Below are 21,491 nucleotides of genomic sequence, written 5' to 3'. Positions count from 1 at the left end.
AAGCCCTCAATTATCGCGATCTCTGCTGCGATAAAAAGGCAAATTGGTTTTAACATGAGGTTAGACACCTATGAGTATATTTACCGAGACAAACGTGTTTATAAACAGCATATGGGCTTCTTCCACAAATCAGTGGCTGCATACATAAAGGCAGACATTTATTTATTTATTTATTTATTTATTTATTTAGGCTAACACCACTCCGGGATTAAAATAGTTCCCTTGGAGCAGGCTATTTTCCTCTAGGCTTTGTCTGCTGCTCCTGCAACAGTCATATCCGGTATCACTGCAATGTGACCCACAGACTCACGAAGCAAAATCAAACAAATTAACAAACAAATGCTAATGATGAAGCTTTCTTTTTTCTGAAACTCAACCCACAAAAAACACAAGCTCCGCCTAATAGCAAGGAATTTAGATAGCTCGATTGCTATAAGAATTATTATGACTGCTGGTGTGTTTTGCAATGTTTGGGGCCAATAGTTTAATGCTAGATAAAGATTTAAAACTCGGCAACTAGCAGAATAAACCTATCTTTTAAACCTTTGACACTGATTGCAGATCTGAAATCATTAACACAAAATATAAGATGGAAAAATGTGACGCCATGGAATGGGATGGGTAGGCTCACATTAGTACTTTTCATTTTGGAGTGCATTAACATGCAAGTGGTTTTGAAAACACATAGTTTAAACTTTTCATAAGATTCCAAAACTTTCTGTCGGCAATAAATGCCAGTGTTTATGTAACAATCCAAAGGTATGTGATTATATTAATTTTGCTTCATTTCATTTAAAGAAATAATTTTTAAAAGTTAACGCTATAGCTTCAATATAACTTCAATATAATGCTATAATTTCAATATTTGCTCATTAATATTGCAATTATGACACAAAGTAGTAGACTCACTTTTTTATATAAAAAGGTTATTTAAGATAATCAAAATAATTATTCTAGAAATGTACTTGCCTAAAAATATTACCTAAAAACATGAATCTTCTCTTAATCCGACGGATGCTCAGGGCAAGATCTATTTACTTCAAACCATTCATCTATGCAGCTGTTGGACGAAAGACAAAAATGAAAAGAATGGCTGGATGAATCTCTTGGTAACATTTAGCAGTAAGATAAGCATATTAATGGATTCAGAATTGTTTAAATGCACAGGATTTTATGCTACACAAAAAAAATACAGGCACACACACACTACACCTCTTTAAATATTCACACACAAGCAGAAAAGAATAAATTTCAGTATTCATGAAAATGTGATGACTCTGAGCCAGAGTAGTATATGGGTATTAAATACCGTTGAACAACTAATTATCTTTGGTGTTAATATTTCTTTTAAGCAGCCATTTTGCAAATTCCTATCCATATTTTACACAGAGTTTACTTGACTGCTGACACCATTATCTCACTTACATCTTTTGTTTTAACTACAGGAAGTAGAACATTAAACACAAGTGAAAACAAACATGAACCAAGTTTAAGAAGTGAGTAGATTTTTTTCCCAGTCTACCAGGATTTGGGAAAACGTTTATTATATTAGCACACAAAACCTAAGATCCGTAGCTGACATTCGCTGTATCCCCACAGAGGTGATCACCGCTTTTGTTCCTGGGAGGTTTTTCATGCAAATGCGAGAGACTTCAGATACGTTAGTGGAGACAGAAAAAATGACATATTTTTAAATTCTTTTATTTATTTTCTAAATATAAGTGAGTCATTTTTAGTGCTTCTTTAAGAACCACTCAGAAGTGATACGCAATAAATACAACCTTCCAGAATTGCATACGCAGTGTGAGGAATACTTGCCCTTTATGATATATGCAGAGGCAAGGCAGCCGTGCTATAGTATCTCCTTGCTGCAGCTCTTCCAGGCATATTGCACACTCCCCAGCATCTTTACTCAGCACGTCCTCTGCAGAGAGAGAACAAAGTCACATAGTTAGAAAGCACATCACTAAAAGCCCAGAGTTCTTTATGGAGAACCTCATGGATGATGCAGAAGATGCCTCTTGTCCTACAGAAAGCCTTGTCACGGTCGGCTCGCTCACACTTGTGCTGGGTGACTCAACGTTCCTCTTAGGAGACATCTCAACAGATTAAAATATGGTTGGCACTCAGTCTGTTGCCTGAACAGAGCTGTAGCTCCAAATGAAATCCTGTAGGAACTCACCTATTCACAGGATCTGCGGACAAGCTGGGTAACCCTAATCAATAGCCAGTAGCTCTCTGAACCTATTTGAATTAATTAATTAATTTGAATTAATTAATAACCTCTCTTGGCAGGTTGTATCCCACCACACAGGCTGCTCTGGTCTGAACCCTGAAGCCCATGCTTTGAACCACACAACAGCAGCATACGCAAGCTGTGCCGCTGCTCCCGGACAAGCAGGAATGGAGAACTTGCATTCTTCATGGAGGTGCTACCTAAGTTCTTCAGGGCTTTCAGGATTCATTCGAGGTGGATTTTTCCAGCTATGCCCTTCTCCTCATGTTCTGTTTTTTCACATGTCTGAATATAACATTTCTCACTGAACAGGAGTGCTGCACTGAACTACTTCAGGTAGTTAACTGGGCAAAAACCATATTACCTTCTTCTCTTTGAACAGCTGGAGTATCATCATCTTTCTCCTGCTCTTTTATACACCCAGCTTTGCTTCACCTCTTACCAGCCACTCCAATACCCTTATTTCATACCTTCATTCTACCACATAACATCCACCTTGTCCTCAATGTAACTAGCTGACAGATAGCAATAGGAAAGGGCATTTTCCATCAGGAAAGAGAGCAATGCTGTATGACTCCAACAATCTTGAATGCAGAATCAATACATTCTCCAAGACCCTGAATGCTTTGCAGCATTTCCAAGTCTCATAACAAATGAGAAGGGAAAAAAAAGGTTACTGTGAATGCACAGAGCATCTTTCAAACAGAAGATTCTGTGAAAATACATTATTTTAAATAAAAACCTTCTCTCCAGGATGCTTCTCTTAGACAGAACATGAGATGCTGAATTCAGTCTTAGCACAATGCAGAACAGGAGACCACATAAGGCCAGGTTTGCTAGAAGCAGGTTAAAAGTCTCAGTTAAAAGCAACCTCACACTGTGCACAGAGCTTGACCAGTAAGGGACTGTGTCATAACCAGGGCAGCAATCTCTGGCAGATCACAAAGATGCACATTTAGGAAAGCATTCAGATTTTGTACAGTCTCTAGAGGAAAATACAGTGTGGCTGTATATGAGGAGTACGAATCCCAGGCAAGACTTTGAAAGACCATCAGCAATGAGCAATTTGCCCCCAATAGTCATCACCATAACATTCAAAACATGTGCCAAGGGACAAGGATACAAGTAAAAAACTAACCAGTGCAGGAGAAAAGTGAAATAAAGATGTATGAAATTAAGCCCATCTCGTTTCCTCTATGATTCCTTCCAAGAGAGTGTTTGTTCCAGTTGCTACTTTATTAGTTGGTTATGCTAAAAATACTGTACAATGCCATGTGCATGGCATCTTCATGAGGATACGTGAATAATATCCACCGAAGATGAACTGATCTAAGGTAAAACATCCAAAAAAAACAAGGAACAATATAACACAATGAAGAAAATATATATTTTTTAATTTTACACATCGTAATATTATTTTTAGAGAGCTTATTAAGAAATTGTTCCTGCTGTTCTATCAAAACTTGGAAGTTACCATAGATATTACTGGCACCCACAGAAATAGCAAGTTTAAACAGTAGAAAGATCTTAAGAACTCTCACATCTGTCATTGAACCTTCCAGACACCAAGAACTTGCCCAGAAGAGGGTGCTAGGGATAAATACTTCCTTGACTGCTTTTGTATAAAAAGATATATTAATATCTGACACCAGGAGGCAAAGACTCTACAGAGAGCAATGTCGTGTTACAGAGAGATTAAACTTTTCCGGAGGCGCTCCAGACACTGCTCTCTTCGACTGCCTCTTCGCACAAGTGCTCTAACTCCACAGCCAGTCCTACGAACAGATCTACTCCCTCCCCGCAGCCAAGTCACAGGAAGAAGCGCCACTAAGAACCCGAGCATGTTTCAGATACACAGAGCACACTTCATGGAAGTTATTTTTTCCAGTGAATTACTATGCCAGAGGAGTGATTGATACCCCAAATCCAAAGGACACTTAAGACACAATGGATACAATAAACGTAATGCAAAATGCAGTGTATGCAGTTCTCAGCTTTTCAACACTCTCAAAGCATTCAGTCAAGCTTTGAAGATAAATATTAAAAAGTTGTCCAATAAAAATAAAATTCATAAATGGAAACATTCCTGCGAGCTGCTTTCACATCATTCTTCATTGTACATGTCTGGCTTATCGTGTACTCCACAGACTGCGCAGCGCTTGGGTCACAACTCCTGCTAGAGCATTTTTTTCAAGATTCTGCACCTTTTGGCTCACATCAGGGCGAGATGCCAATGTAAACATTTTTATCTCTCACCAGCTCTGGCCTAAGTGTCTGAGACTCCACTTCTTTCCTCCAGTACTCCTTGAATGCCACTAGTCTCCCTTTGGCCAGCGCTGGCCCCAGGGAACCCCCGTCTCAGGCAAACAATTTGCCCCTGGCGAAGCTTCCTCCTGGATGTTCCTCCAGGGATGACGGGGCCGGGTGCCCTGTGCCTCATCTAGCCGTGCCCCAAGGGTAGATGTGAACACTGAACACAGCCTCAAAAAGTTCAGTAGAGCTCTGCCACTCCCCGGGCATGCAGATTCTAGCAAAGGGTTTCAGTGCTCTTGACCTTCCTTGTCAACGAGTTAACACTCACTGCTTCTATGACCCTAACATAGTCTTCCCAGGCTCTCACACTACAGAAAAGTGCAAGCACTGAAGCAATTAGTAGAAAAAGCCCACCTCCCAGAAAAGCCCAAAGCACATGTTGCTAGACCCAAACTCATGGAACTATTCTTACAATTCATTACTATCACTGTTCTTAAAATTCAGTGGACTCATGACAGCAAAACCAATGCTGTCAAGGACCTATGACACTTCAGGCTTGACTATATTTTGATCATTCTTGGAAGATTCAGACTGTTGATCCCACATAACCCAAAGGAAGCGAAGGAAGCTGTTACACCTGGATCGGGTCAGAACTCCTCCTGTGCTCGCTTTTCGCAGCCCTCTCCCATGCCACCAGTGGCTCACACGAGATGGAAGGCAGGGTAAGGGCCATTTACGAGTGACCTTCCAATGTATCTGGTACGGAAAAGCGTGTAAAGCATTTTAGGCTGACCCACTGCAGTCTGAACAGTTCTTTTGTTTCTCATATTTCCCTGCAGTGGAGTGATTCAGCAACTACATATTACTAATTTAAAAAAGAGAGGGGGGGAAAAAAAGAACAGTTTGAGAGCTCATCAATGTTTTAATCATAACATTTATATTGGTGTATTAGCTAAGTGGAAGTGGGGATAAAGAGGAAATAAGCAGAAGCATCATCTTTTCCACTTCGCCCACACGTGCACGATATACAAAACACGCCACCACACCCCCACATCCATCTGCCTCGCACCGAATCGGAGGTAAACACTCCTCCACCTTCCCAGCTACGCGAACAAGTACTCACTAGCCAAAGGCTGCTGTCAAAGACGAAACCTGGCAAAACAACACAGCGTTTCCCCCTCCTGCATGTGCTCAGATGTCTCCTCCTCCTCCTCTGCGTCTGGTTAATGATGTTCAGTATTTTAACTACTAGCTGTCAGTCATTTTGCCTCCTAAAATCCTGCTTTTATGCTTAATGAAAAATAAAACTCTACTCCACTCCCGAGTTCATAGCAAAATAGGTAGTACTGAGTTAAAAGAGAAGTACCCTGACAATTTTGCATGTATCATATCAACTAAAAATAAGAAAATTTTCTAGATCTTTTGAAAAACATATACAACAACTACCAAAGCCAGAAACTCAGCCATGGTTAAAATTAAAGGCAATGCTCGTGATGGCATATTCTGTCCTTAAAATAAGGACTTCAAAAGCACATGCTGTTTAGATGATGCAGACCGTATCGATGAAGTCATTACAGTCTGTGCTGCTGTTTTTTGTTTTTCCTTTTTTAAACACTGATAGATAATGTCCCGGGCTCAGGAAACCCCTGCATCACAGGTCACGGAGGCTGAGATAGTACTTGTAGAGATACCACTTCAGTGTTGCAATATTTTATTTCTCTCTAGACATTTAGTGGAAACAAACACCAGGCTAGATGGACCTTTGAGCCCATCTATTACGACATTGTTCTTAAATATCCACATCATTTCAAAAATTTAAAAGCTCAAATCTACGTGGAAGTTGCTGTTGCAGCTCACCTGATAGAGGAAAAACAACGCTAAAACACACTGTTCTAGGAATATGACTGAAACTATCAGATATACTTTCTGAACAGCATTTTATCAGCAGTAAAATTGACCAAATACCACAGAACAAGAGCTGTAAAAGGTTTAAAAATACTGATGGAACTTCATTAAAGAGTACGTCTCATCATGTATCTGATGCACATTCTTTTCTTTTTATCTTTGAGTATGAACATCTATCATGGTTAAGTGCTAGGGGCTGGCTGTGCCTGAACAGGGTAGGTACAGCTCGAGAAACCAGCATATTCCTGCACGCGCACAACCTCCGTTCATCCACACTGCACAGGCTACTCTATGCTTTTACTGGTATCACTGCTTGGGTTAAGCCAAAGTTTTTCTTTTTGTTGTTACAAAAAGAAGTAGACCACGAAGACTTGCATTTTCCAAAGGCGAGTCTTTGGAAAGACTTAGCCAGCAAATGTGTATTTGATTAAAGCACCGATTAAAGTACATGTTATTAATTTGGTTTACTACAGCTTCCTAGCTTCTAGCTTCTGCTGCTACTTTTCTGCCTCGACATTTCTTTTCAACTATTTTCTACTACATCTTCCTCCTCTTCTTGTTTTTACTCCGTTTATGCTCAAAATACCATTCTCTCTAGTCCCACTTTTTCTACCCTATCTCCCCAGTCATCTCATTTCATTTACTGATAAACTTTTTGTTCCAACTCAGGCATTTAAGAGAAAGAAGGAATTAATGTTATCAGTCACTATCTGATACAAATAAAATCCTTGTGAGACATGAACATAGGAACAAAGGGAAAAGGGAACAGGTTTTGTGTTTCTTGCATGCAGTTTAGTAACTGTCTTTGCAACTTTGTGCTGGCTGCAAGTGAAAGCCTTCTCTCCTAGCACATCCTAAGCACTAGGAAAGCAAGCTCTTTCTTTTGAAAATCCACCCATACCTCAGTATTCTGGCTGTGACAAGGAGAATACCTTCAGTTCAGCTCTCTTCAGCTACAGACCATTCTTGGGTGACCAGGTCAACCCTGTCCTGGTGCTCAAAAGTTGAGCCAGAAAGACAAGCTGAAGGAGACCCAATTCTTTACTGCTCAAAGGGTCCTAAATAGCAGGAGAAAACATGAAAAGATCGTTCAGTTGTCACTTCAGAAGGCGCTTCTTTTTACTGATAAGAGCTCTTCCAGCTGTTGCTGTCTGCCAGGGGACTTTGAAAGGGAGAGCTAAAGCCCTAGCCTGGCTCCCTCCATGCAGAATGTTCTTCAGAGCCACAAGTTAAGCTTTGCGCTGTCCTCAATGACAAATGTTCCTTATGAAGAAAGCAGGAGGCTCCTGGCTAGAACTATGTCTTAGCGACTGAAGGCAAGAGGCCTTCTGCAGCTGCGATACAAAAGTTTAGATTTTTAAAGTCTGCTGATGCTTTTAGTAGAACGTTAACTAAGTGGTTGTCAGGATTCACAAGTCGTGCACATGAAAAACAAAAATGCAGCTTTCTTGAGTCCCCTCAGCTCACACTTCCTCCTATATTGCTGAGAAAATACCTCAGCCCTACTCGAACATGTGCAGCTTGTACTTTTGCATGCATTTCTAAGAGCACAGTAGCCCAAAGCACCATTATACAACTTGCAAAATTACCTAAAATTTACCAAGCTAAAACATCCCCTCACCACAATACACAAACACACAATCTTTCCTACACAAACTGACCAGCTACAACAAACGTGACACTTCCTCACCAAATACTGACATGGTGTTTTGGGGATAGAAGGTGTTTTTCTCTTTTTTTGGCATTTTTTTTCATCCCTTGCCAACATGGCAGCCTGTTGCAGTTTCCTATGCAGATTCCAAACATCACCCTTGTTTTCCCCTTCCCTCTCACCTCTTGCAGTGTTGCTCCAAGACTGCCATATCTATGTGCAAACAAATGTCCTGCTGCACAAACACTGCCCACACTCTTCAGCTCTCCCATCACTTAGAAGACGTAACACGGAGGCAGCGGACGAAGCGGCGAAAGTGAAAGTCACAGGAAAAACATCTGCAAGAGCAAATCAGGCCAATGGGCCTAACTCGCAGTGTTTGCATTGCAAACACCTCACTGAGAGCAAAGGAAGTGCCTGTGGAAGTTTCGGTCTGCCTTTAAGCTAACCAAAAATTTTAAGAACCAGATATTTTGCGTGCAACAATTATCTTTCAGAAGCCAATTCTGAGAAATAACAAGGTCCCTCCTTTTAAGTCAGATGCTGATCAGGTGTAGGGTAATGAAAATATACTTTTTTGCTAAATAAAACAGAAACACTAATGATAAAAATACTTTTTGGAGTAATGGAATAAGTATACAATCCACACAGCTCTCTTGATACAAATCTAATTTAACTATACTAAATAATCTAGAAAGGAGATGTCTTTGTGCACTGGTGGAAGATGTTCTTTAGAAAAGAAGTTTATTTCAGTGGCTACATTCAAAATCTACCTGCACTTTAAAGATACATGTGCTCAACACAGATGGTAACTTAAGGCATAGCTTAAATTACAGCTTTTCTGGAAGTGCAGAACCCTGAAACAATGCAGAAAGTACCTGTAGAAAACTGCTTCTTTTTTGGTAAGTAAAGACAAGAACAAAGGATACGTATAGCCTTGAATGCTAAAAATACAGTGATTTGTACAGGAGGTAGTGCCTGATGTTACTCCCTATATGAAGTATTTCACTGATTGGAGTTGGAAGACTGTGAATTCAAATAGCACCAGACACATACAGTTTGGCTGGTAGTTAATGGGATCTTCCTCTTCTCTCCAGGAGCTGGCCAGGAATCTCAAATGAAAGTTCTTTTAAGAAACACAAAACTACCAACAGTCACTAGAAAGTATGTGCCTGTACAGTGTCTGTCAATGCCAGTCTGAAGGACGCTTAGGGTAGCTACTCGCACGCTGAAACAAGTAAGCAAAAGACTTGGAAATTTATGATAATAGCAGCTTTTTACTTCATGCAACTCCATCTTGAGAGGTTTGCATTTTCTATGAGTACAAGTTCTACATCTTGACCCAAGGACTGTTTTTGAAGAGGTAACTTGCTCCTTTTTGAAGCCACAAGGTTCAATTAAGACATCTTGCTCACAAAGCCACATTTGCATACTTGTAAGGCTCACAGGGATGAGCTAGACTTGAAAAGGCCAGGCTGTCTGGGAAATACAGCTCCTCATCTCCAAACAGCAGCATCCATGTGACCCCAACACGGTCATGTGCTATCAGGATCAGCGTACCAACCTCCTCAATCAGTATTTACGCTTTTGGTAGAATGTGTTGGGGCGAAATAGGTGCTAGGTTCATTTTATCAGCCAAATTGAACATGAAAGGTCTTCTGCTCCTTTCTGGAGGTTTTGTACCAGCGTGACTGTGTGTTTCTCAGTGATTCAAGATCTGCTCTGGACACAGAGGAGACAATTATCTGACCAACTCTGAAACATCTGCTTAAGCTACAGTTGTTTCCAGCTCCTACTTAATCAGTCCATGCGCAGTCTGTGATGCCTTTGAACCTTAAATCCTCTCAGAGTAGCTAAACAGTTTTCTCCTGTTGTACTGATGAGTGAAGATAAGATCCGTCTGCTACATTTCTAAGTATCTAAACTGTCAACTTTTAGCCAAATATTGGCCAATGAAATGAACTCATTCACAACAGAACCACAAGTCAACAGTCTTGTCCTACAGAACATGACGCAAAGAGACTTTGCTCCAGCCCTATCCATCTTTTACTTAGTCCCCACTCCATCTGGATGATACATATTTACATTTTCAATGTCTCTGAGAGCAAAGACTTCTTGAGCAGTCTCCTTGGGATACTGTTTGTCCCCAGACTTTCCCTCCCTTCAGAAACATTATTACTGAGATGAAAGTTTTCTCATTATTAGTCAAGAGTCTAAGTATTTTCTTATCAATAAGAGACTGCATGAAAAAGTCTTGGGTACACCAATTCCAAACTGGTGCTCCACAATAAACTCCACACAAGCAATGGGCTTCAGCACGCGCTGAATTGAAGCTCCTCATTGCTATGCACAGAAAGAGGAAGCTGCCTGTTAGCTTGTTTTTTTTTTTTTAAAAAGAATCCACATCATATGACCTCATAGGTTATCGATTATTAATCTAGACTTGTTAAGAGCTAAATCAAGATCAGGACATAAAGGGGCAAAGCCACAGGAGATGAAACATGAGCAAAATGAGACTTCTCAAGGAAAGAGTGCAGGGAACTACCACTTGGAGAATACCTCCTGCTTTGCTCCACTGGGTAAGAAAGATTTACATTTCTCAGAGCTGAATTTACCATCAAAGAGGATGTTATACCACAAATATGCAGGAGCGGTTGAGTAATTGGCCAGAGGCAACCAGCCCGTGTTGCTGACAAAGAGGCTGCGGCAGCCAGAAAGGGTTGTTTCTTACAGAGTAGGAATTAGTTGGGACAAAGGAAATTTGTAGAAGTGAGGAAGTTAGAACAATATCAGGGCAGGATCCACGCATGCAGATCTGCCATCATTTTTATTCTTTCCTATGCCGTGCTTTATATCTTTGAAGAATAAATCAAAGCAAAATATTTAAGCACTGCCTATATATCCTGGTCAATCTGTACCAGCGTCAAGAAACTCATGATAGATGCCAAAATCTGTTTAGGCCTGTTGAGAACTCAGGAGTGTAATCCAGAAATCCATTCCAAAAGCAGTTGGACCATCTGGCTCCACCCAGAGCAAGGGGCAGAAAGGAGCCTTGGTGCCAAGGGGGGCACACTCAAGACAGGGAAAGAGGCCTGAGATGCCTCACTTTGCCTAGTGTGTCGGGTGACTCCTTCATTAAAGGTTAAAATAAAAAACCCCAAGAACAACAACAACAAAAAACCACAAAACCCCAACACCCTAACATGTATGTATCTACAGAAGCATCTTTGGGTTAGTCACTCAGGTTGATGGGGAATAATAACGAGGAATAAAACAAGGAAAAGGCCTCACTTTGGTCAGGAGAGCAAAGAATTCTTTTCATGTAGGAGGCACAGACAGTTCTGTTCAATTAAATTTTCCTTCCAACCCACTTCACTGGGATGCTGTACTCTGCTAAAATGAGCACCTTCACCCAAGCAAGAATGGCTGCTGCTGCCAACAATGTTTGCAAAGACTAGGAAAGGGAAGAAGAGCATGTGCAGGAGTAGATGGAAGATGGTTGCCTCTGACCAAGCTGAAGGGAATGTCTGAGCTAGGAAATGAAACAACTTCTTGCAAGTTTGAGATGTCAGTGTGGCTGTGCAGTAGGAGCTGCATGGAGGCCAAGAAACCCCTCTTGCTTTGGCAGTTTTTAAAGTGATGTTAAGCTTATTGTATTGCCAGATCAGAGGGACTGCAGAAGAGAGCTTTTCAAATGTCAAGACTTCACCTATTCAGTGCCACTGAAACCCCGGTCAGAAGTCTTAAAAACTGCTTTGAAATTATTTTCAGTCAAGAACTTTCATCCTCGTAACAGTTTGCAAGAAACCGAGAGCATTGATGGGGACCCTTCCGGCCTACTGGAAACCATCTGTGCAAACTTTCACCCAATGCTTGGCAGGTAAAGCAGGCAGATCAGAAACCTTTATGGAAAGAGAGGGCAGGAGAAAGCACTTGTGAAGTGCAAGGGGAGAAAGGGAATGAGCAGAGGTAGCTCAGTTGGGGTTAGCTATCTTACTGATCTTGAGCAACACAGGTTGTTTCAGGAGTGACTTGCTCTGAAGCTATATGTAGGGTCTGAGTCACTGTCCTCTCCACTTTGCCCTTTTCCAAGCTCCTATTCCAGTCTTCTTACAGGTGCCCTAAGCACAGTGAGTTTTGCCAGGTCTTTTTTCCTGCCTTTTAACATAGGCCAAATGACTGACTCATTTCTTTGCAAGCTTGACGAGGAGCTTGGTTGGATTCGATGCAAAACAAATGCACAGGCAACGCTAGGGGAGATGGCAGGAAGGATGAAACTATCTGTCTGGGATCAAAATAGAGCAGGGGAGGAAAAGAGAAAAGGTGCGTCTGACTGAGACGCTGCTCTCTGGGAAGGTATAATGTGTTACTGAGAAACACAAAATGCAAACACGGGTGCCAAGACTCAGTGTGCAGAAATTCTCTCTTGTTACCCACAGTACCAGGTGCTAGGCCTAGAGCGGGGTTATGCAGCAGGTTTAAAGCCATCTTCTCCCAGTAAAAATTGAATGCCTGGTGTCAAAGCACACACAGGACCAAGACATAAATCACTGCATAACGTTTACTTGGATTTTTTTTTTGCTGTTCACAGTAGACAGACTGTTTTTTTTAAGAACTATTTCTATTTTAAAAGCAATTATCTTTGCTACATAGATGGAATGCTACTTTTTAAAGCAAACTATCAATTTCTGCATCTTAGTACTTAAGTCAAAGAGAAAGCACTCATGTAATTTCAACAGTATTTATGAATCACTCATAAATAATAAAGATTAATACATGAAATATTTTAAGAAAACTTCTGAAGGAAAAGTCTCCAATAACTGTTCAAAGGCTTATGCACATAACCTGGCAATATATTTCTACAACCATATTAAAGTTGTATTTCTCTCCTCATCTGTTAATCTACGAGCAATCAAAACTACTGAACACCACTTAGACATTGAGGTGTTTCAACTAGTAAAGCCACAGATTGATGTGTGCTTGCATGGAACTGTAGGGAAAAAAAGATAAAAATCTAAACCAAACAACTCTCTCTCCCCTTCTCCATCTCTCAAAACCAGCAGGCATTGCTTAGGGGCTGAAGAAATCACTGAACACCACAGGCTGGGGGCTTGCTTGGCTACTGGACACACACGAAGGCTACTACGTAAACTCCACACGGACAAAGCAGGCATGAGGAACGCTGACAAAATAAACAAAATTTGACCCAGCTTTAACACAGAGCTAGCAATCGAGCAGCTCAGCACTAAAGGCAGCAACAGTGAGTATTCCAGGTGGGTTCAGCTAGAACGGTGGGTTCAGCTGTGCAGCTGCACAAATCGATGGCCACCGGAGACGACGTCGCGCCAGCTACAGTGAGGTGAGTTCTGCCCGTGGGGACACAATACACCAGTCTAGTATTCCCTATGCCAGTACATTGCCAGTGTAATCACTGGCAGGAGACAAGTTACAAGCTGTTTGAGAATCACACAATTTAATTACAATTGCTCGGAGCTCATGGAAAAAAAAAAATCTATATAAACACTGCTGATAATCCCCAATTTAGACATGGGAATGTTTTCATTCAGCGTCTTTCGGATGTTACTCAACCACTGAAATACCCTGCAAAGGATTGCACCAATTTCTTTTAACATTGAAGGCTCAAGTCTGCAATTCAGAAGTGTGAGACTACTTTATTAAACAAAAAGAAGCAAGTTTTAAAGCAAGATTTTAACCCAAAGAAAAATAATACTAATAACATTTTGGGCTATACTCCCAACTATCTGTCCCAGAGCAGTTTCTCAGCACGAAGTGCTGCCTATTGCTTTAGATTTCTTTAAGATAGAATTCTTGATCCGAGACCTAGTTGTTCTCAAAAAACTGTGTGGAATATAGGGAAGGAAATACCATGAAATTCCTACACAGGTCACCCAAGCTCAATGACATGCAATGTGGCATTCACTTTTAAAATGTCTAAGATTGCAAGCATTTTTATTTTAAAACCCAGCCTGCGAAATATATCCTCTAAGAGTAGGAAAAGATGTGTATTTTCAAGGATATTATTTCCACAGATCAACTGAAAAAAAAAAAAAAGTCATTTTGCTGCTAAAAAACGAGTTATCACAAGGTTTTAGAGGTATCAAATTTAAAGACTGTGGAATTACCGTGCAAGACTAGGGACATCATCTTCCCTCAAGCTAAATTCCCAGCAGTCACAAGACTGCAGCAGTAGCAGACACGATTTATGACATCCTCTGAATGACCTCGCGGAGCTAAAGACTGATTAAGTGCAAGGCACGGAAGGTAGTTCCTATCCTCCTGCATCACATGATGCAGAGTCACAGCACTGCGAGGCTTTGTCGCAAGCTACGAGCCTGTCCTTTGGGTTCCCACAGCACTGCACGTCCATTACATAACACAAGCACAGTGACATCCAGCAGAATATCGACGGTGCTCTTCCTGCCTCAGCTGAGCTACTCTGCTCTTCACCTGCAGATATTCTTTGCAGCACTGATATATCTACAGTTTTCTAGGGCACGAATTGCCATCTGGCTTTAGCAGTGCTGTCAGTACCAAGGCAAGACCACACTCTATTTGAGAGCCACAGTTCATAAGGAGAGGAATGAACTTGAGTTATTCAGCACACGAATGATCCAGTTTTCCCTATTGCTTTCACAAACAACCAGGCCTTTTTTATAATCTGTCAATAGCTTTAATGTATTTACTCAATACGGGAGATAAATATTCCTGTGACATATGCGCACTTTTAGAATGGTGATTCCAACGTATGGAGAAAAGCATTGCAGTCCCACCCTCAAGAATCAAGCACAAAGTGACATTAGAGCTATGTTGACCAAGAGTCACTTTTGATAGCTTCATCCCAGAGAGTGCTGCCTAATGGACTTTGACCTGGATCAAGGGAAAGGATGTGGAGAAATCATGAACCAAATATATTCCCCCTAGAGAGTGTCAGTCCCATTCAGAGCAAACCAGAGAGGAGTGTCAAATATGACTGGATGTATCTCTGGCTTGTACTCTTCTCAGGAGGATGCAAACATGTGGCTTCTCCTTCATCACAGCAATAAAATATAGCATAATCTACTGAGCATCAACAAACTGCAGTATGAAAATGTCATGGTTACTTTACATACTCCTGCCTCCCTTTCTCTTACATGAAGAGAAAGGTGGTAAGTGATGTGGGTATTTAAACTACCACCACTGAGTTTCTGATATTACACCTTACCAGGATAAATGGGGTAGTCTGCAGTTTGGGGAAACGTTGTGCCAGGCCTTCGAGGCAGTTCTCTCGCAGTTACACTCAGTTTCCATTTCAGCCAAACTGTTAAAAATACACAACTGCCCTTCCCCTTCCTCCTGTCCTGCTCGGAGCGGAGGTTGGTCTGTGGTGAGGGAGGGAGGGTTAGAGACTGCAGCCTCCAAAAAACACTGCAAGGCAGATCACATAAGCAGGGAGCCCATTAGTAGGTAGATCCACACCGCACCACTGCCACTTAGTGTGATCTTATTTAGCAACATTTGCCACCACCACTCTTTCAAATGAAAACAAAGACAAACAAACCTTCCATCCGAAATCATATGAAAAATTAAAATCTTAACTTCTTAACAGTGACAGGCTGGTTTTGCAGCATTGCTCTCCTATGAGGCACTGAAGCTGCTGAAAGAGAGACTTGCTCAGGTTGGAAGGAAATATAGCTCTATGAACCAAAGAGGAAAGAGTTTGACAGGGTTCCTCTTGGCAGCCAGGGTTGGACTAACAGCTCCCCACAGCCGACACTGGCGAAACGGTGTGAAGGTTCCCTCCCTGCTCAAATATCATCCACACTTCCCCAAGGGAGCAAGTACAAACTAAGCAGAAGAGCTGAATCAAGTTCTTCAAACTTGATTTTTCAAATTCGAAGATTCTTCAAAGTAATTTCTCTCCTTGAAATTGTAACAACGATTTGCAAGACAAGTTCAGAAAAGCTTGAGCTGATATTAGAGCAATTCATTGGAGTAACAGCTATGCAAGTGTCTGAGATTATTTTATTTACTTTCATTTATTTATTAATATATTATATTTATTATTATAATATGTTATTATATTATACTATTAATATTATATATAATAATAATATATTATAATTATTTATTTATTATTTTATTTTAATGTTCTTCTGTTATCACCACACTAAACGAAATCTCCAGGCTGAACAAATGTTGAACGTTCATTTTAATTTTTTTGAGATATACAGAAGAAAAAGTATTTTAAAGCATTAGGAAAAATTGAATGAACTTCCTATTGACTCCAAAGGGTATTCAGGGATATATACAAGATCAAATCAAGAGATGTTACTATTTTAACTGGAAGGACAGGGCAATTCTCTACCTGGGCTGTTAAACTCCTTTGTACGGGATACTCTTTTTTTCCCTGAGGACAGTGTGCAGCACCAACTAAAGCAGAGCAAAAAGCTAGACCTCACAGCCAATAATCCCATTAAAACTCCAAAATGGAAGACTTAAGGAATTCTATGGAGAATTTGCTCCTCAGATAAAGAGGAATGAAAGAACCATTTTCCCTTAGTATGACTTTGTACTGCTTTGCTGAAAGTCTAGTCCTATTAAAGGATGAGGACAGGGAGTGAGGCTTAAGCTTTTCCAGGCAGACTGGCACAATGCCCTTTTCCGAGGTCTTTTAGGGTTCGATCTCAGGAATCCCGGCACAGAAGTGAGCTCCAAGTTGGCAGTTCTCTTCATACCAGACTGCAGTTCTGAGCGCATCTGTCAGAGCAGTTAAGCTGTTTGTGTGTGTGCGCACACACATGCGGAGAAGCAAACAAGGAAATCACGTCACTGCAATAGGTAGGGCTGCCAGAATCAAGTCTCTCAGTGGTCTCAACACTGGGTTAAGATGCACTCCTGAACAGTATAAAGCGACCATTCATGTTCTGGCATAAGCAATTTGCCCCTAAGATCTTGTAGCAGCCACAAGTCAAGAACACTTACACTTCTTCATAGAGAAGTTCAGGTGAAAGAAAATGATTATAAAATATCGTAATTTAGGTCACTTATGCCACATCTCCACTGCTGATTATAGGTTATAATTTTCATTTAGATGTTGATAACATAGTGAGTAGATTATAGTTTCGATCAGTTGCACTAAAAGGACTCAAGCCACTTCAAATTCCACCAGACAGTGCTGGAATATTGGGCTAACTGCACTCTATTCAAATGCCCCTAAAAACAAAGTATGTTGCTGGATTGAAAGAACACTGAGTTGCACTCTTGTTTTCCTTCCAGTGTATTTTGTTAGTCTTCTACTTTAATTTTAAATATTCATCCTATAACAGTCTTGCCACGTAATAATCCAACACTCAAAACAGAGCTGAATAAACCCTAAATACAAAGCCATGCATGTAATCACCGTTGACAATATTTGATCCTCTATCCTTTTTGAATGTAGGGCATGAATTTCATTGATCGCTGTTATAAAAATGAATAATAATAATAAATAATAATCATAATAATTAATAATAATAGCAGCAGAGTAGTAGCTTTGAATAAGTAAAAAGCCTGGACAGCTCAAGCACTATCTTGACATTTTCTCTTTGAAATTACATTAGCAAAAGCTTTAGCCCTTAAAATGAACCTCAGTCAACGTTAATCGGTCAGCCAATAATCAGACCCACGGCCATATTTGAACTATATGCACTTATAAAGTAAGCAAGCAGCATTAAGGAGAGCCAGTTAAAAAGTTTCCAGTAGAACAACGTTCCAGCACAAAGTGCTGAGTTGATGAAACTCAAAATATTCCACAGGAATGTGCTAATTCAATCAAAACTTTTAAAAGAGGATGGGCTGGTTTGCCGAGCCAGCCAACCGGTCTAGGGAGAGGACTGGCTCTCCGGGGTCACTGGCTTCCCCTTCTGGAGAAGTGCCAGCTTGCTAACTCCAGCTGGCAGAGAGGCCCCTTAACAATGATAACACCACCACTACCACCACCACCACCTTACAAAGTGTTCTGAGAAACAAGGAAATATTAAAAGGAAAAGCAGAATTAACTTCAGACAGAATCAACTGCAAGGTTTTGCCAAAAAGGAGTTAGTTTCATCATCTGTGAAACATCTAAAATTAGTCTCTCTTAAATCACAACCCTCCCTGCCTCCCCTGTGCCTTTTCATTTTTTTTAAACATCTTGTAATAAAAAATACACCAAGACTAGAAAGAAAGTGAACACTTAGCCTCCACCCCACCAATACCTCAAAACCTAAACTGGTCTGAGTAAGTCTGATCTGTTTCTCAGTAGCTCTTACTTATGCAAACTAACTTTATAGCAAGGAGTTAAATGCAAGCTGTTCCCAAAGCGCTAGTGTTATTTAAGCAAATGCCTCTGCTTAACCAAAATAAGATCTAGTTTGTAAGCCTTGCCTTTCTTTGGTAGAGTAGTCACCACATGGGCTCTGGGCTTAACTTAGCAGAGCAAATGTGAAAGAGATGGTGCAGGGGGCCTCATTAAACACTCTGGAGAAGATAAAAGCAGTGACAATGGGTACATAGCATTTTGGCAGTTATTTTTTTCCAAGAAACCAGTCAACTGGCAAGTAACCCACTTTCTTCATAAAACTGCCTTTTAACACTCTGTGGCACGAGTGCTAGCTAGGCCACGGAACCTATTCTGGCTTCTCAGCAAGTAACAGTATGAAAAAGAGTTATTAATTGCTAAAAAAAGGCAAGTCTATTTAAGACAGTAACACGAAACAACACAATGTTTTTGCACAGTTTGATTCATCTAAACAGCTTTTGTATCAAAATGACTAGATACTGGTTCATGTCTGAGCACAAGTAGTTTAAGAGATACTTGGAACAAAGTCCTACAGAAACAAGAAAGAGCTCTCTTTATGTGCCAAATTGAGTAAGCAATGAGACCTCTGTTGGAGGCAGGTCACATGATTTCTCAAGAATAAGGCCAATAAAATGTACCAATTTATTTATATGAAACTCAGCATAGCTTCTAGCATGGAACGGGGGCAGATTTGTGACCAGTCTCTTTCAGAAACACATATAAATCAGACAGCTGCCAGAATTTGCAGTTCACTGACCCTTCCTCCTGCCAAATGTAATGCACAAAGGTAGCTCAGAAAGCAATTAGAGATTGGATGTAAGTGAGAACTCATTAATTTTTGTTAAACTACAGATCACAACTGAACAGTCTTATCAAATTTTCCAGGGAAGACTATATGCTTCAGACTCCTACTAAACAGAATGAGGATTTGTTTTCTCAGAATGATAATATGCAAAATTTGTTCCCAGGCATTTCCTAGAAAAATAACTAATCTTCAAACATTTACACTATGAGGGAACATATCTAGAACAGAACGAGATAGCCACACAGTTCACTCCAACTGGGCACTTTTTAAACATCTTATCACCCATAAGTATAAGGCCATCTTCAACAACTTGCGACATAAGATTCAGAGAGAAAATAATGAAAAAAAATGATTTTTTTCCTGCTATTGATAATAGGGGAACAACCAGGGACCAACACAAAACAAATACTGCCTACTTGGCTCTTGTTCACTGTAACTGGCTTAAGGCCAAGATGCCAGAAGAAAACAGATAGAGACCTTCCATTTGGGAAGAAGGTATTGAAAGTCAGAGATGACATCTCCTTTCCCCTCAAGCAACACCTTATATATACTTGAGTGATAAAAAGGCAAATCCATCACTAATCTCCCCAGCACTGCAAACAGCAAATTGTACTGAACATCGAGTCATTCATAACCAACACGTAATCCCAGCAACATTAAATCAAGTCATCAGCCTGCTAATTAAGTCTCTTGCATTAGCCTGGTTGAAAGGATCACAATCATACCACAAAGTAGCCATTGATGCTACTCAACTCTGAAGAGGGATCCAAGGTTTCCCTGTGCTGCACCAACTCAACATTAAAAAAAAAAAAAAAAAAAAAAAAGTTCTCGTGGAGTTGCATGAGACCTTATTGGCCTTTCTGAGTACAGAAAAGTGCCAGAAGACTGGCAGACTAGCAGCATTCAGATGGGTCTACTCTATTAAGTGCTTACATTAATACCTGACATGCTGGGATTGAAAATTTAATCCACTACCCTAAGAGTTAAAAGGATCAATGCACAATTTTATTACAAGTTTATGAGAATAAACCATACTTCTAAATAAGTGTCTCTCAAATCAATTTACACAAGTTGGTAGTTTTCTTCTTTCAAGGCTTATAACCACTTCCTAGAATGAGCACCCAAGACTCTGTGCTACACGTAAACTTCTAAATAGAGAACTCAGGGAATACCTCATATTGCACTGTCCAGAACTGCTCTTGTCCTGTTGTTGATTATCGGGAGAGTGGCTTCAGATGCCATTTGACACATTTGTACTTCTGCTCCCTTATATGAAAGCTTTTCAAGTCAAGAGACTGGACAAAGGTAAAAACATGCCACAAGAATGGGCTCCAACCAGCAGCGTGCCAGCCAAGAGAAATAATCCAGAAAAAAAAAAAAAACTATTACTTTCTTATGATACCAAAAAAAAACCCCAGAAAACACAGATAACTGCTGTTTCTTTGATAAAAGTCAGTCATCTACGTGTGCACATAGGTACACGTGGAAAGCAGCAGAGGCAAAGAATTTCACACAGTTGATTTCTCATTTACACACATCCCAGCAGCTCGATTACTGGAAGAGCTTCTCTGCCAGCTTCCTCCTCCACCCCAAACTCAACCACTTCTTTCTTGACGGAATCTAGACTGTTTTTCCCTAATGCACAACATCTCCAAGTACTCAGATTTCTTACAATATGCATTGGAAACTGCTCAGTCCTAACTAAAAACAAAAACCAAAGCAAATAACAACCCTTCGTTAGATGACGTCAACTCTTTTAAAAACGAGTAGTAACACCAAGAAAAATAATTTACTTATCTTGATTCCTATGCTTTGAAAAGAACTTCACATCTAGATGTATATGATTTCAAATTATTTTGGCTCTTCCCACAGCCAGGATGCCTTATTGTTCGCAAAACAAAGAATAAGGTGGGCCCAACCATCCTTCAGGACTTGTCCCTGAGCAAAATCCAGTTTTGAATACCGTAATAGCAAGAAAGCCAGGAGAGTCATATTGTCCACAAAACTATGGGTTATTTACACAATAATATTCGCTAGAAGGGAGATCTGCAGGTCTTCTGGTCCAGCTCCTTAATCACAGAAGAGCCAGCTTAGGCTAGGTTGCTCCAGGCAATTTCTGATTATCCTCAAGAACAGCAGAACCTCCCTGTGCTGCCATTCCCCTGTATGACCACCCTCATGAACAAGTTCTTCCTTATACTGAATCAGAAGTTTCCACTTGCATCCACTGCCATGCATCCTTTCACCATGCACCTCCAAAGAAGCTCCAGTGCCACCTTCTTTCTGACTGTATTCATTTCTCCTCTATTACATATCTGATGAC

The 21,491-nt window shown here is 40.5% G+C and overlaps 1 protein-coding gene across 1 annotated transcript in view; it reads right to left on the bottom strand.

Moving 5' to 3' along the window:
- Positions 1-21,491, bottom strand: part of ZNRF2 (zinc and ring finger 2) — a 52,371-nt gene that overhangs the window by 878 nt on the left and 30,002 nt on the right. Inside the window, exons 3-4 of the mRNA XM_088521132.1 lie at positions 1,819-1,924; positions 983-1,060 (exon numbers count right to left, since the gene is read on the bottom strand). Of these exons, the coding sequence (XP_088377258.1) occupies positions 1,003-1,060; positions 1,819-1,924 (164 nt within the window). The 3' untranslated portion in view covers positions 983-1,002. The remainder of the gene's footprint in view (positions 1-982; positions 1,061-1,818; positions 1,925-21,491) is intronic.

Source organism: Tinamus guttatus, unplaced genomic scaffold, assembly GCF_059628265.1.
Source record: "Tinamus guttatus ecotype Peru unplaced genomic scaffold, ASM5962826v1 Tinamus_guttatus_pri_ptg000115l, whole genome shotgun sequence".
NCBI lineage: Eukaryota > Metazoa > Chordata > Aves > Tinamiformes > Tinamidae > Tinamus > Tinamus guttatus.
This window is presented reverse-complemented; position numbering and strand designations above follow the sequence as displayed.